Source organism: Manis pentadactyla, chromosome 13 (assembly GCF_030020395.1).
Source record: "Manis pentadactyla isolate mManPen7 chromosome 13, mManPen7.hap1, whole genome shotgun sequence".
Classification (NCBI taxonomy): domain Eukaryota; kingdom Metazoa; phylum Chordata; class Mammalia; order Pholidota; family Manidae; genus Manis; species Manis pentadactyla.
The window spans coordinates 37,397,761-37,412,989 of NC_080031.1; the positions used below are offsets into that span (position 1 = coordinate 37,397,761).

Here is a 15,229-nt window from a genome sequence, read left to right on the forward strand (position 1 = left end):
GGAGCTAATGGTACTTAAAGTTTGAATTGAACTCTTATTATGTTATATTCTCCAACCCTTCAACAAAAGCCTGACTTTTCAGGCATTAGCACCTACTGTGACGGTTTTATCCAGCTAAGGAACTTCTATTAGACATCTCAGTGCCATCCCCACTGCATTCTTCGAATTCAACTTTATATCCCATCATTTGGTTGCCATTCCCTTTTGAGTCTCCCACAAAACGTCTTTCCACAATTCCTGTTCCTTTTTATTCTCATAGTCACATCTTCAGCTCTCAAGGAATCTCAGTTACTTATCCCAATCCATCCTTCACAATGATTGCTTAATTATTTTTGTAAGACCATTCCTGATCATGTTACATACTATTTTGAAATTTCTGGATTCCAATAACTACAGACACTCCCATCATCTTACCTTAGGAGGGCACTTATTTAAAGCCTTTCAAAGTTTAATCTCATCTCTAATTTTCAACTTTCCTCTTTAACTTTGAAGCTACATCTCCCCAAATTTCTGAACCCGTTTTCTAAGCTCTGTTCACTTACTGGTGTCCTCACATCTGTCACATACTTTCATACTTCCTATACTCATTCAGTTCCCTGTCTAGAATGACTACCTCTTTACTCTCTAACCCACTCCCAATTTTTTCTGACTCAAAGTGAATTTATTATTCAAGACTCAGCCTAAGCCAGTAAGGGTTTCCCCAGCATCTGCCTCATTCCCAGATATAAATCACTTCTTGTACGTAGACTAATATTCACTGCACTATACACACGTTCATACACACGGGTATCTTTTCTTGTCTAAACTGTGACAGTCTGATATTCAGCTCCACAAATCCTCATACTGCTGGACACAAAGCAGGCCCTCAGTGAATGACAGTGAGCGAGCGAACAGGTGGTTACTTTGTGCTGCCACTCGGTAGCTTCCTCTTCCTTCTTCTTCTTGGCTTCTTCCAGAAGGGCAATCTTGGCAGTGAATTCCGCGAGTTCTGCTGCCTAAAATAAATGACATAATTACCAATTCTAAAAAACTTGATATTTTTCCAATAATTTATATTAAGTCAACAAAGCTTTCAAAGTACATGCTTGGACTGTTTTACATGTTTTTCTTAGTCTTCCATTTTAAAAAGGTGATATTTCTTTAGGATTATAAGTATCTTCTTTGTAGTAGTTCTAATGAGCTAATAAGGAGACAAAGTAAAAAAAAAAAATTTGTATTATTCTATAGACAAGTAGTTATTCCTCTTTCAGTACCAGGAACTTAAAATGTGAGATTTAGGGACTATTTTTTAACTTTTATCGATAAAGTTTTTTGCTAAGCTCTATGAAAGAAAAAAATTATACTTAGGTAACACTTTGTGGCAAGTGGAGGAATCTGAACCTCACAAAGACCCAAGGACACAGAGCATGTAAATAACCTCAGTCAGTATTTAAACCTAGTATCTCTCCTAAGTGTCATGCCTACTCATTATTTGCAAGGTTACTAAACAAAAAATCCAATCAATTATGGCCTACAGTTATCTTGTAGGAGTTAGAATATATTATCAATTTCTCTAAAGCTAAATATGCCAGTGGCCTATGCAAAATTTAAGCGAATCAGAATCTTTTGTTAGCAATACCTCCATTTATCTTTTATTCTGTTTTATTCTCAGGTATTTTTTTAAAGGTGGAAATAAAATTTTCAGATTCATTTCCAGACTTTGCTATTAAGTTAAAAGTAGTTTTGGTTTGCTTTCCAAACAGTATACTACACTTAGTTTTTACAAGGTTCACTCCATGCTTTTGTCTAAATTTTTCTTTTTCTCTAGAACAGAACTAAGACAGCTTCTTTACCAGTTGTTCCTGGTTCTTCATCTGGTCAGCAGCTTGCTTGGCTATAGCAGACTTGGCCTCTTCAGCAGCTTGACGCTCCTTTTCAAGCCTTTCTGCTTCTTCTTTTGCTCGTTTTCGTTCCTGGTCCAGTTCTAGAGCTTTTCGAGTCTGTTCTTCTAGTTCTGCCAAATATCGGTATACCCCACCAAACAATGATTGAGTTCATTTATTCTTATATTCAAAAGACACAACATAGTAGCCAGGTATCTAATCTGTGTAAGTCCCTAAAAATCAGCACATCTGCAAATGAACATACAGCTTGTTTCTAACTTCACAAAGCCTAGAAATTTTTAAAAATCTATTATGCACTTTAAAAATGCAAAGACATGAAAATCCTCTGTAATTCAAGTTAGGTCATAAATCCAGCATATCCTTTATTTTTTAAAAATAATCTCGCCAAAGTTTTGACCTAAGCAATTTGCCATCTCTTTCAAAACTCTGTAAAAAAAAAAAACCACTTTAAAATTTATATAAGCTTTTACTTATCTAAATCTATTAGTAGTAAACATAAGAAATTAAAAATGAAAATTAATACCTCCTGATTCAAAATAGGAATTGATATGAATTACTGAAAAATTTGAGCTATTGGTACATATCCATTCCTTGTATGAAGACAAGAAATATTTGGAGATAAATGACATGAATTTTAATCCTTAAATGTAGAGATCATAGAGTTCTCTTTTTTTATTCCAACTGAGTTGAATGAGAAAGGAAAATATTACTAGCACAAAGCCAAAAACAAATTTAATGGGTTTAAAGGTACTAATGTTAAGTGTCACTCCAACAGTCCTTGTTTAACAGCAAGGACATTCTGTAAGAGAGGAGAACAGAAAGCCACCTACTGAAAGGATGTGATGTCCAACAAGGAGTGACTCTTCCTTTCTGTACTCTTCAGAGAAGAGAAAACTGAGAAACTGTATGTCAGGAGGTTTGAAAGCTAACTGCTAACTATGTGACCCTCCTTATCATTCTTAATTTTATTGGCACTGGTCAGAAATAATTTGAGTAACTACAGTTAAGGATTGGGAGGTTTTGAGAGGACTGGGAAATGACTGGTTAGGCTTTAAAATCTTGATAAAATAATGTAAAAATTCTATTTGGCTATTTAGCTATAAAGATGAAATGTATGTAACACTTGATGTTACCACAGCTAAAGTCTAAGATTATTCATTTTAGAATTTGCTTTCTAAAAGTTGGACATCAAGCTAACCTACCACATTTTTCCTACAATCATTCTTTCCATTTGGTGACTGATAATATAAAATAAAGCCCACAAAGCTCATGGCTCTATTATTCATGTAAACAAGCAAATAGCTAGAGAAAAAGTTACAGATAAAAACAATGTGATATTTTCCCTAATAATAAAAATTCTTTCTGTAATATGAAATAAGAAAAATAAATTTGGGTCACAAATTTTAAAATAAATATTCCCCAATAGTCATTATTTTCTATCCTTTTTTTTGTAGAATTTGAAGAATGGTAGATAAGGCAGGGGTTGTTTTGTGGTATGTTAAGAATTATACACAAGTTTAATTTTTTAAATGTTGAAAATGAACTGAAAACTTCAAATCTACTCTAGTCTCTTCTAGAAAGTATATAATAGACATGTGTCCTATATGGGATAATAGCTATACAACCCATGAATGACTTGTTTCTTTCCTCTCCAGTTCAAAGATTTAGAACAGAGAATGACAAACTATGGCCCACTGACCAAACCCAACCCAGTGCCTTCTTTTTGTAAATGAAGTTTAACTGAACACAAACCCTCTTTCAGTGATACAGGCTATGCCCTCATTCATTTAGGTATTGCACACAAATGTTTTCATGCTGCAATGCAGAATTGATAGCTGATAGGTGCAAAAGAGATCAGGTAGCACGCAAAGCCTCAAATATTTACTATCCAGGCCCTTTACAGAATAAGTTTGCAAACCCACGAATTAGATTATTTCTATGAAAAAAATGTCTCTCCAGACCCCTACAGTGAAGGATTAGATGAGAAAGGTAAATACTATCATGATTTATAAGTCTACAACTTTTGAGGTCAGGATTGTGGGAAGAAGGTACCAAGGAATCTGGCTTCTTTTAGAAGATCAGCTCTTTCAGAAAGAAGGTTACCAGAATAAATTGCTTCTCTCATTAATAGTGTTACATTGATGTGGAATGTGTTTAATTGGGAGTACACCAGGGAAGTTATTCTAAGATAAAGCTAATAAAACTTGTGAAAGCCTCTTTTCCTTAATCAGGTTTGAATACAAGCTTATTTGATTTTGACAGATGTGAGATTTTCCAAGCCAAATGATCTCTTATGTTAGAGGACAAAGCTTAGAAACTATATAACTGCAACAATATAGAAAAAAAAAAACATATTGATAAGTAAAATATCCTAAAAGGATTATAGATTTTTCTTCCTCTTTCCAGTCCAAGGGAATAGTTAATTGCAAAATTTTCTAACCATGAAAAGAACTAATACTATCATAAAACAAAAGTAAATATAAATACTATAATTCTTTGAAATCATAAAATTAGGAATGTGATTACAAATTACTGAAAAAAAAAACCAAAAAAATCTATACTACATCTAAGAAAAGAAGTATTATACTACCATAAAAAAGTAAAGAATCTCTATTAATATATATATAGTAATTTTCAAGATATTGCCTCAAAACAGCAAGGTGCAAAAGGATATGTGTACTATACTACCTTCTATGTAAGAAAGAAGAGGAATCAAGAATACATCACTGTGTGTATTGCATACTTGCTTACTTTGCATACAAAAAAGAAAAAACTCCCTTGTATCTGAGCAATCAAAGGTTGGAGTTCAGGGCCCTTTATGATAGAGGGCCCCAGTAAATATTCAGCCATTCAGATGACACCCCCAAAAGGCTATAGATTAGCAGTGAGGAAAACACAGAAAGACACCAAACTTAACAAAGTCTGAAATCAAGCTCAACACCGCCAAGGTGATATGCACATATTCTGTCAGTCAAGAGAAAATTAAATCCTCTCTAAAGGAAAATAGCATCATCCAAAGTCTCTATAACTTTTCATACAGAATGTTGAGCATTCAACCAAAATTATCAGGTATACCAGGATACCAGGAGATGGAACCAAATGACCCTCTTCAACTCCCAAAGCCCCACAAAGAAAAACAGACTTTCAAATAGGCCCATAGATTATGCATATATTGGAGTCAGCAAACAAAGATGTTAATATGATTGATACTGCTTATATAATAAAACTGGAGAAAAAAAATAGAAAGGCCTAAGGAAAGAATCAGAAGTCCAGAGGAACACTGACAATAATGAAGAAACTGATTTCAGGCATCTTACAAACCTTGGGCAAAGATGCCAATTGCTAGAGTCCTCTTTATAATTACTAAAGTTCAATTTATCAATCTCTTCCTTATGATTATGAACATATTCTCCTTTGCTATCTTTTAGAAACTTCATTTTACCTTTAACTTTTAGGTCCATGAGCTATACCATTTCCACAGAGAAACATCTAAAAATTCAAGATGTCTTTGACAGAGACCCAGATACACTACTAATTTTATGTTAGCAGAACAGCAAGCCCCTAGAATCATGCACTGAAAAAAACTTTGAAAAAAGACAAAACATTTATGAACACCAAAAAACCCCAGCAAAAGTGCAAATGCGAAGAGCATGTGAAGAAACTCCTGTGGCTGAGAATTAAAGAAAAGGCCAGACTTGGGTGGGGTAGGGAGGACCCAGTAGAAAAGCTGAATATAAATGCCGAATTGGAAAATCAGTCATGGACCTTGTCATCACATGCAGAAACTGTTTTCACACCCTCAAACAGCAGAAAAACATCCCAACAACTAATCATCTTTTTCTCTTGGGCTTCCCAACTAAGAACTTCCTCTCTAGAAGCTCTCCATTCAGGAAAGGATTACGAATAACCAGAATGGGAAGCTGAGAAGATAGGAGGAAAGGAAAAATATAGTTAATATAGCAAACATGGAGAGAAACTACCAACCTGGAATGATCTGGGAGGGGTGTCACCTAGCAATACCCTAAGAGAAGAAGGTATATGCTGTGATATAGGCAGAACATCCTAACTGTTGACTCAAACTGTGAAGCCCAGTCTTGGCAGATAACAAACACTTCTGGAAATTTAGTCTGTCCTGTTACAAACTAAATGGCTCCCTATAATAACTTTCTCAAGTAATTATTTTCCTTTTCTCAACCTCAGGATGATAAAATATAGAAGCATGCAATGTATAGCAGTGAATAATTAATGCCATAAAAGATAATGCAAAAGCTTAATATGGAAGCTACGAATTGTCTTGTCTTTGAAACATGCTTCCTTCCTACAGTGCACTGAATTGCAAGTATTCTGTTGTACACCTGTTACTCAATTATGAGACATGTCAGTTACAAATCTTCTAGATACACCTAATAATTGAAAAGTATGGCATTGCCAATAACATAGACAGATGTGTGGAACAGAAGACAGTCTAGAAACAGTCCTATATATATATATAATTTTCTGGAACTGTGACAAAGTGATGCTTCAATTCCATGGGGAAAGGACAGTCTTTGCAATAAATGAGTCTGCATCAACTAGAAATACATATGGGAAAAAATAAACCTTGAGCTTTACAAAAAATCAATTACATATGGATTGTGGACCTAAATGTTAAAGGCAAACAATGTTTCTAGAAGTTAGTAGAGAATAATATATTCACAACCATAAGGAAGAGAGTGATAAATGAATTTAAAATTAAAAGTTATCTTCATTAAAAGACACCATTGAGAGTAAAAAAGTAAACCATAAGAATTTTTTTTTTACAACACACATAAAGGACTCCTACAGATCAATAAGAGAAACAAAATCCATCTTTTTAAAATAGGCAACAGATATGAAAAGGCCATTTACAGACAGCTATAAGCATTTTCAAAAGTGCTCAAAGTAATCAGTCATCATGAAAATGCACTGTAGTCACTCCACTCACCAGTGAGTGGCTAAACAAACAAAACAAAAAAGAAACCTTGACACTAACAAGTGGTGAAAGTAATGGTGAAAAAATGTACAGCAAATGAACTTTCATTCACTACTGATAGCAATGAAAACTGACACATCACTTTGGAGAAATGGTGGCACTATATAGTATAGCTGTGTATAGCTGTGATTCAGCAATTCCACTCCTAGTTGCATAGCTCTCAACAATGAATACAAAAGTGCTACGTTCAGGAATACTTATAGCAGCCTAATTTATAAGAGCCCCAAACTGGAAATATCCCAAATGCCATCATCAGTAGAATAAATTGTAGTATATATGTGCAATAGAATATTATACAGCAATGTAAAAGAAAAAATGTAGTTACATGCATAAGTTTGAGCAAAAAGCTGCCAAATGTAAGAGTACAGGAACATTTATATGTAGTTCAAAAACAGGCAAGACTATTCTTAATTACAATGCCAACAGCACAAGCAACAAAATAAAAAATAAATAAATTGATCTCTATCCAAATTTAAAACCACTGAGCTTCAAACAACACCATCAACACATGAAAAGATTACCTACAAGATGATAGAAAATATTTGCACATCATTTATCTGTTATCTGATAAGGGACTTGTATCCAGGCATATAAAAAATACCTCAGTAACAAAAAGACAATGAAATTGAAAAATGGTCAGAAAATCTGACTACATTTTCCCAGAGAAGATATATACATAAATGGCCATTAAGTATATGGGAAGATTGCTCAACATCATCAGCCATTAGGAAAATGCAAATCAAAACCACTACGAGATAGACTTCACACACATTAGGATACTACAGTTCAAAAGACAAGCAGTAACAAGAGTCAATGAAGATGCAGAGGAAATCATACACTGCTGGTAGGAATGTAAAATGGGTATAGTCCCTTAAGGAACCAGTTTGGCAGTTCTTCAAAAAGTTAAACATAAAAGGTATCATATGACTCAGCATTTCCACTCCCAGGTTTATACTCAAAAGAAATGAAAACATGAATACACAATAACCAGTACACAAATGTTCATTGCAGCATATTCACAACAGCTAAACAGTGGAAACAAACCCAAGTGTCCAACAAGTAATAAGTAAAATGTAATATATTTGCAAAATGAAATAATATTCAGCATAAAAAAAGTGTTTGATACATGCTACAATGTGGATGAACCTTGAAAACATTATTCTCAGTGAAAGACAGTCACAAAAGACAATACAGTGAGTGGAGTCATTTAAAATGCGTCGGACTTGGGGAAGGAGAATTGGGAAGAAATGGGAGTGACTGCTAATGGGAGTGGAATTTCTTTTTGGGGTGATGAAATTGTTTTAAAATTGTGGTGATGGCTGCACAACTCTGTGAATATACTTTAAAAGCCATTAAATTCTACACTTTGGCCAATTGTGTGGTATATAAATTTTATCTCAACAAAGCTATTAGAAAAAAGGTGAGACTAAACTCTATGATTATATAGATCAGAATGATATGAGTCACATTTGGAGTGAAAAAATGACTGGGAAGGAACACAGGGAGGCTCCTTGAGTTCAGGTAATATTCTTTATCTTGTTCTGGGTAGTTAGAGGAATAAATTCACTTTGTAAAAATCTGTTGGGCCTTACACCTAAGAGACATGCACATTACTATACCTATGCTATACTTCAATGAAAAAAAGTTAATGTAACTACAAATTTGAAAAAAACTCAGGAAACGAAGTTGGGGATTATTTATTTCCATTTTAAAAATTAGGAAACTAAGGACCTGAAGAGGTTAAAATGACTTGCTTTTGGGCTTATTCTAAGTTAATTCTAATTAAAGCTTGGCTCTTATCTATAAACAATGCATACCAAAGTGGACAACCCACTCCTACTCAACAAGCACTATTTTATTATACTATCATACTTACTTCTTTCAAAGAACTTAAAAAAACATAAAAGGATTTTTATTATGTTAACTTTACTACTGTGTTCTTCCTCAATAAAATGTAAGCTACATGACAGCAGGGACCTTATTTGTTCAATACTGTATGTCCACTATCCAGAGTAGTGCCTAGTACATATTAGGTGCTTAATAAGTATTCAGAATGAATGAAATCTCTATACCCCAAGTTTTCCCTATGGTTTCCTATTGTTTGTCTTTTCTAATACCTCTTTCAAAGAGATTTGTTGGAACAGTAAATGAATGCAAGTCTGCTCAAATATACTTACTCATCAATGTATCTTAAAGATGGTTAAAAAAATGATAAAGGAAGATGATTCAATGATGATGAATTCTGGATATGTAAAAATGATAGAATGGGTCTACTTAATGATTTGTGACTAATGTCTAATAATGACTTCTGTAACAAATTAAAAAAAATAAAATGACAACAATGAAGTATAGAGAACTTTTTTCTTCTTTAACAAATCTTAACAAGTAACATGACTTAGATATGGTCAGAGTTACTGCACTTGAATGAGAATTTTGCATAAATTACAAGACAATCATGCTGATTTTAGGACAGTCTGGAAAAACTTTTATTATTAGAAAACAAAAAACAAATTCGAGGATGTCCTTTGCCTTAAAATGACTGATTTGAAATTGTCTTGATAGGGATTGCTCTATATTCTTTCTTATGTTCTTCCTTATATTCTTTAGTGTTTCTTTACTTGAGTAGTTTTCTGTGTGTAAATCATTAATATTTTTATTATACATCCTAAATGAGATTGAAAGATTTAGTAAGTACCTATTCTCTTAGAATTTAATTATGTAAACGAAAATGTGCTATCATTCAATCTTTTCTTCAAAATCAGACCAGTACCATAAATTTCTTTAGATTTTCCTTTCAAAACACAGTTTAGTATATCCCAGATATTTTAAAGAATTCTTCCTCTAGAAAGTATTGCTTATACTATTCGCATGACATTTAGTCCATATTACCTCATTTAATTAAAATATTTTTATGTATGTATATCTTATTTCTGCCAATGACACAGACTTCCCTCTCATGCATGCTATATATTTGTATTCCTAAAATGCAGCAAAAAATAGGCACTTCACGAACGTCCACTTTAATCAGTGACAAAGACACCCAGAGTGGCAGAAACAGCTGGAATTCAGGAAATAAGTTCTACCCTTGTGTTGCGGCCTGCAAGTAAGTCTCTTTATTACTCCTGGGCTTTGAACTAAATAGCTTTGAGATCTTTTCTAGCTCTGACAAGTGAGGCTTCTAATGAGGCAGAATAAAACACAGGTTTTTTTTTTCCAATTTCTTCTCTTAGAAATATTATTTCCAAGCCTCTGGGAACTGGAATGATCAACCAGTTTGTGAATTCATAGCAATCTTTGTGACTTTCTTCTTTAGCTACCCATTCGCAAATTATTCTACCCACTGCCCAAGAACATCTGCCCACCATGACAGGCTGGTATATGGAATGAAAATAAACCTTAAATAAAGTTATTTTTTATGGCTTAAATACATTATTATTTAATAAACCTTAAACAGAACAAACCATATTCTACTTTCAACAGAACTAAGGGTAGATTCTATAAGCTGTCAGGAAAGCACATGTTAACTCATTTTATAAACAGTGTAGATTTCATGTTAACCCCTACAGATTCTACTGCTTAGGAGTGACACATCTTATTTTCCTCAATACCTTCTTCCTTTCATTCTTCCCACTATTTGTTGTTTGAAAGTATTTTATCGAAGAGTTTACTTAATAGAAACCACTCTCTAAATCTCATGTATCCTTTCTATTCACTGTAGCATATTGGCTACACATTGCCTAGGAAGCAGGTTCCAGCAAACATGTTACCAAAAGCAAACAAGCACACCATTTCTATGCATTGTATATTTTTTAATACACTAAAATGAAATTTAAAGATTGAGTTCCAAAAGAGATTTTATATAGTTAGAATACCTTAAAATACCTTAAATGACATAGATGACTTAAACTACATAAGTATCCATAGAGCACTAAATAAATGCTTTTGCTTAAATGCCAGAAAGTATTTAAAGTGTGAGTTTATGGAACCCCGAAGAATAAAAGGAATAAATTAACATAGGCACTCATTTAAAATATATAACAAGAGCACACATGAAAATAGTTGAATATCTAAGTAAATGAAACAGAAAGAACATATAAACATTGTATGTGCCTTAAACATGTTTTTGATGTGATTCTAAGTATTAATTTGTCAATTAAATAATTATTCTACATAAGATTTAAAAGCAGGAAAGGAAATAATACTATCTGAGAACAAAGCAACAATTTTGAATCTAATTCAAAAAGAAACTTTTACCTTTCTGCGCTTTCATTGTCTGTTCTTCAATTTGCCTAAGACGTTCCATTAGCTCTTCCTTTTCACGTTCTATTCTTTCCTTTTCCTTTTCTGCTATTTCTCTTTTCTTCTTTTCATTCTCTAACTGTGCCCTTAAGAGAAATCGCAATTAGTTTGTTACAAATAAATAGAAATATTCATGTGAAATGTAGGTACTGTGAATCAACTAAGAAACTACAGCACAGACTTTCTGCTGAAAAAGATTGGTGGCATCAGAGGTGAGACAGAGACCTCCCCCTAAAACCACAAATAATATGAAAATATGATTAATACAACTAATTATGAAAGAACAACAGGAAAGAAGGCTGTGCCAGACTGCATACACCTGGAGAAAAGAACAGACCTCACGGAACAGGGTAACGAACCAAAGCCTTTCCCCCACCCCAGCTCACCAGCAGAAGGAAGAGAAACCAAGCCGGGATGGAGTGGAGACCTGGGACTGCTGAACACCTAGCCCTGGAGATCTGCTCTGGGAGCACAAACCTACATTGCATGGTGCTCTGGTGATTAGTGGGATTGGAAAGCTAAGACAGGCCGAATACCTGGAGAGACTTGAGATTCCAGCTGCTTGTGGAAAACAGGGATAAATATCTGGCTGACCTGGGTGGGCAGTGTGAGAGACTTCCTAACAGCAAGAGGGCTGCTAAAGGGGCAAGGACTGCACAGAGCTTACTGCTCAGGAGAAAGGGCAGGTAGACAAAATTGTCCGGGTGCACTTTGCCCAGCAGACTGGGAACTTTCAGGATCTTCAAGTGCTCCATCCCCCTGGCTGGCTGCACAGGAAAAGATGCTCCACATCTCTAATTATCAGGGAAATGCAAATTAAAACCACAATGAGATATCACTTTACACCAGTTAGGATGACCAACACAGAAAAGAGTAGGAACAAATGCTGGCGAGAATGCAGGGAAAGGGGAACCTTCCTACACTGCTGGTGGGAATGTAAACTAGTTCAACCATTGTGGAAGGCAATATGGAGGTTCCTCAAAAAACTAAAAATAGAAATACCACTTGACCTGGGAATTCCACTCCTAGGAATTTACTCAAAGAAAACAAGATTTCAGATTCAAAAAAGACATATGCACCCCTATGTTTATTGCAGCACTATTTACAATAGCCAAGACATGGAAGCAACCTAAGTGTCCATTAGTAGATGAAGGGATAAAGAAGAGGTGGTACATATATATACATAATGGAATACTATTCAGCTGTAAGAGAGAAACAAATCCTACCATTTGCAACAACATGAATGGAGCTAGAGGGTATTATGCTCTGTGAAATAAGTCAGGCAGAGAAAGCCAAGTGCCAAATGATTTCCCTCATTTGTGGAGTACAACAACGAAGCAAACCTGAAGGAACGAAACAGCAGCAGACTCAGAGTCCAAGAAGGGACCAGTGGTTACCAAAGGGGAGGGAGGGAGAATGGGATTCAGGGGCATTATGATTGGTGTGTGGGGGTCACAGTGAAGACAGTGTAGCACAGAGAAGACAAGTAGTGACTCTGTGAAATCTCACTACACTGATGGACAGCGACTTCAATGGGGTATGGGAGGAACTTGATAATATTGGTGAATGTCGTAACCACATTGTTTTTCATGTGAAACCTGCATAAGAGTGTATATCAATGATACCTTAAAAAAAAAAAAGGCAATGCCCAACCTAAAAAAAGAAAAACCAACCTGCCCCAAATGGGGTCACGTGAGCTGAGCCCCACCTCAGCAAACCAAGACTTCATACCTAACCAAACAACAGTTTCAGCCTCCCCCAGAATATAGCCTTGTCAGGAATTTTCTGGTCAGCATTGGTAGTAAGATAATTGGTCACCTGAGCCTTCTCCATCTTCCCTAAAGAAGATTGGGTGATCTACCTTGTAAGAACCCTTTCTGCTCTCCCTAAGAAGCCTGAAACGGTCCCTTCTTCTCTTTGCTAGTAACTTCCCACCACCTTCCTGTCCATGAACTCCCTCCAATTTTATACAATTCCTAGGAGCAGCTTTGCTTGCTAGAGGACAAATGATTTAATAAAGCCAATTAGATCTTCATATTTTATATATATATATAGAAAGTAAAGCCCAATCAAGAAAAATTTTAAGAAGCATGTAAGACTAGAACCACAATGTGATCCTAAGACACCTAAGAGCAATAAAAATGACAGGGCCCAGTTAAATTAACAATACAACTCAGTATCTTTAATGATGGGATCAGGAATTACTGGGAAGTTTCATTCCTACATAAAAATGTATGATACAGTAAAGTTATCCAAGGCAAATTTTTGAAGGTAAGTAATTTGTGAGGAATAATCTGAATGAAGTATCTGAATTATACAGAACATTTAAGAAAAAAATACATCATTAAATACAAACACTAAAAGTATAGGTAGCAAAATAATATCTAGTAATTTTGGTCCCTAAAATTAGGGCCCATTTGATTATTAGATTCCAACTTGTGATTTCCAATACTTTTGTAATATGTAAATGTATGTATGTTAAGGGCTACTCAATTTTACCTTGTTTAAGACTTACTCTATTTCTTAGATTATAGTGTATTCTACGAAGATTTCCTAAATAAAGGTTAACTTCGGTTTGGTCTTTTGAGTTTTTTCAAGTAAAGCATAAATGTCAAATTAAACTAGAATTACATTTGGGAATTAGGTTGCTGGACACAGTAATCTGGCTCCAGGGTCAATAGGACTTTATTCAATCTTTCCATTTCAAAAACTCTCAACTTAATATATTTAACAGTATCTTTTTTCAAAAGTCTAAGTGAACCATGGTTAAAAAGACCTGTGTCACTGGCAGAGAGTACTGATAGTAGTCTCTGAACTGTTCTAGAAACTCAAGTGAACTGACAGTGTTTCCAAGCAAAATATTCAGCACATTTACCCTAATCAATTAAGATATACAAATAACAAGCAAAACAAACTTGAAAATTCCAAACTACTACATCCAGAGCAATGCCTGTCACTGGAAAACAAGCATAATGAAAGAAAAGCACATCTGTGAAGTCTGAAGCTATTTTCTCAGAAATATATCACAGATATCTAACTTGAAAATTATACGTACTCATTTTAAAAGAGGATAGTGATAACACTGTCATTCAATTTTAATACACTGATAATGTAAAAATGTAAATTCAGAGTATGTTAAAGAAACTGAGCATACATAGTTTTAGATAGCCTACTCCTATCAATTAATGAAAGGCTATAAATCCCATACCTTTCCAATTGCTTCTGGTGTTTCTCCTCCCTAGCCTGAGCCTTCATCTGCTGTACTTCGATAGTATCAGGCTTCCTTCTCCGCATGTAGAGCTCATGGTTTCCCATACACAAGGCCAAAATCCGCTTATTGATTCTCAGACGAGGTGCATAAAAAACAAAATCCTAAACATAAAGTGTTGGAATTTAAAATCTTCCTGGATAGTCTCTCTCACAATAATATATAGTAAATTTCAAAATGTGGTTCGAATTCTAATTCTTATGTAATGTCTTATTACATAAAGTTAAGAAATAATAAAATCTCCTAATTCCTAGTGACTGTGACATAACTTTCATACTGGTTCCTCACCTTTTCATTCCCCACTCCTTTTGTTAAGAGGCGAACAATCTTATCCTCTAATATATTAAATGTCATTTATTCTTTTTCTTCTCCAAAGTAACTATCAGCATCTCTTCCTTCACCTCAGAGAAGGATTTTTTATTTGTTTTGCCTTTTGCCATCAATTTAAAAATTTATCCTTTTGTTCATGGTTGTCAAGTTTTATAATCTAGGTATGTTCTCCTTTTCTGTCTTTTCTTTAACAGAGTTAGAATGCTACAGTCTACTTGACACTATGACAATCAAATATTGTGTTTAAATATAAAAATTTCTTAAGGCTTTGAGTTACAAAAAACACAATGTTCATAATGCAAAACTCTATAAACAGAGTTTATTTAGAATAGGGTTAACTCTGCTATGTCCTATTCACCAACAAATAAGTCTTTTCTTAATAGCTTCTTAGGAATGTTGATTATCTTCAACTACTTCTTAATAAATATTACCTACCTT

General features: G+C 34.4%; 1 protein-coding gene across 4 annotated transcripts in view; it reads right to left on the reverse strand.

The window, feature by feature from the left end:
* Positions 1 to 15,229, reverse strand: part of RDX (radixin) — a 91,314-nt gene that overhangs the window by 26,834 nt on the left and 49,251 nt on the right. For all 4 annotated transcript variants that reach the window (XM_036895713.2, XM_036895711.2, XM_057491089.1 and 1 more), the window contains 4 exons: positions 14,402 to 14,565; positions 11,149 to 11,279; positions 1,833 to 1,993; positions 903 to 995 (listed from right to left, as the gene is read on the reverse strand). In XM_036895713.2, coding sequence (XP_036751608.1) covers positions 903 to 995; positions 1,833 to 1,993; positions 11,149 to 11,279; positions 14,402 to 14,565 — 549 coding nt within the window. The remainder of the gene's footprint in view (positions 1 to 902; positions 996 to 1,832; positions 1,994 to 11,148; positions 11,280 to 14,401; positions 14,566 to 15,229) is intronic.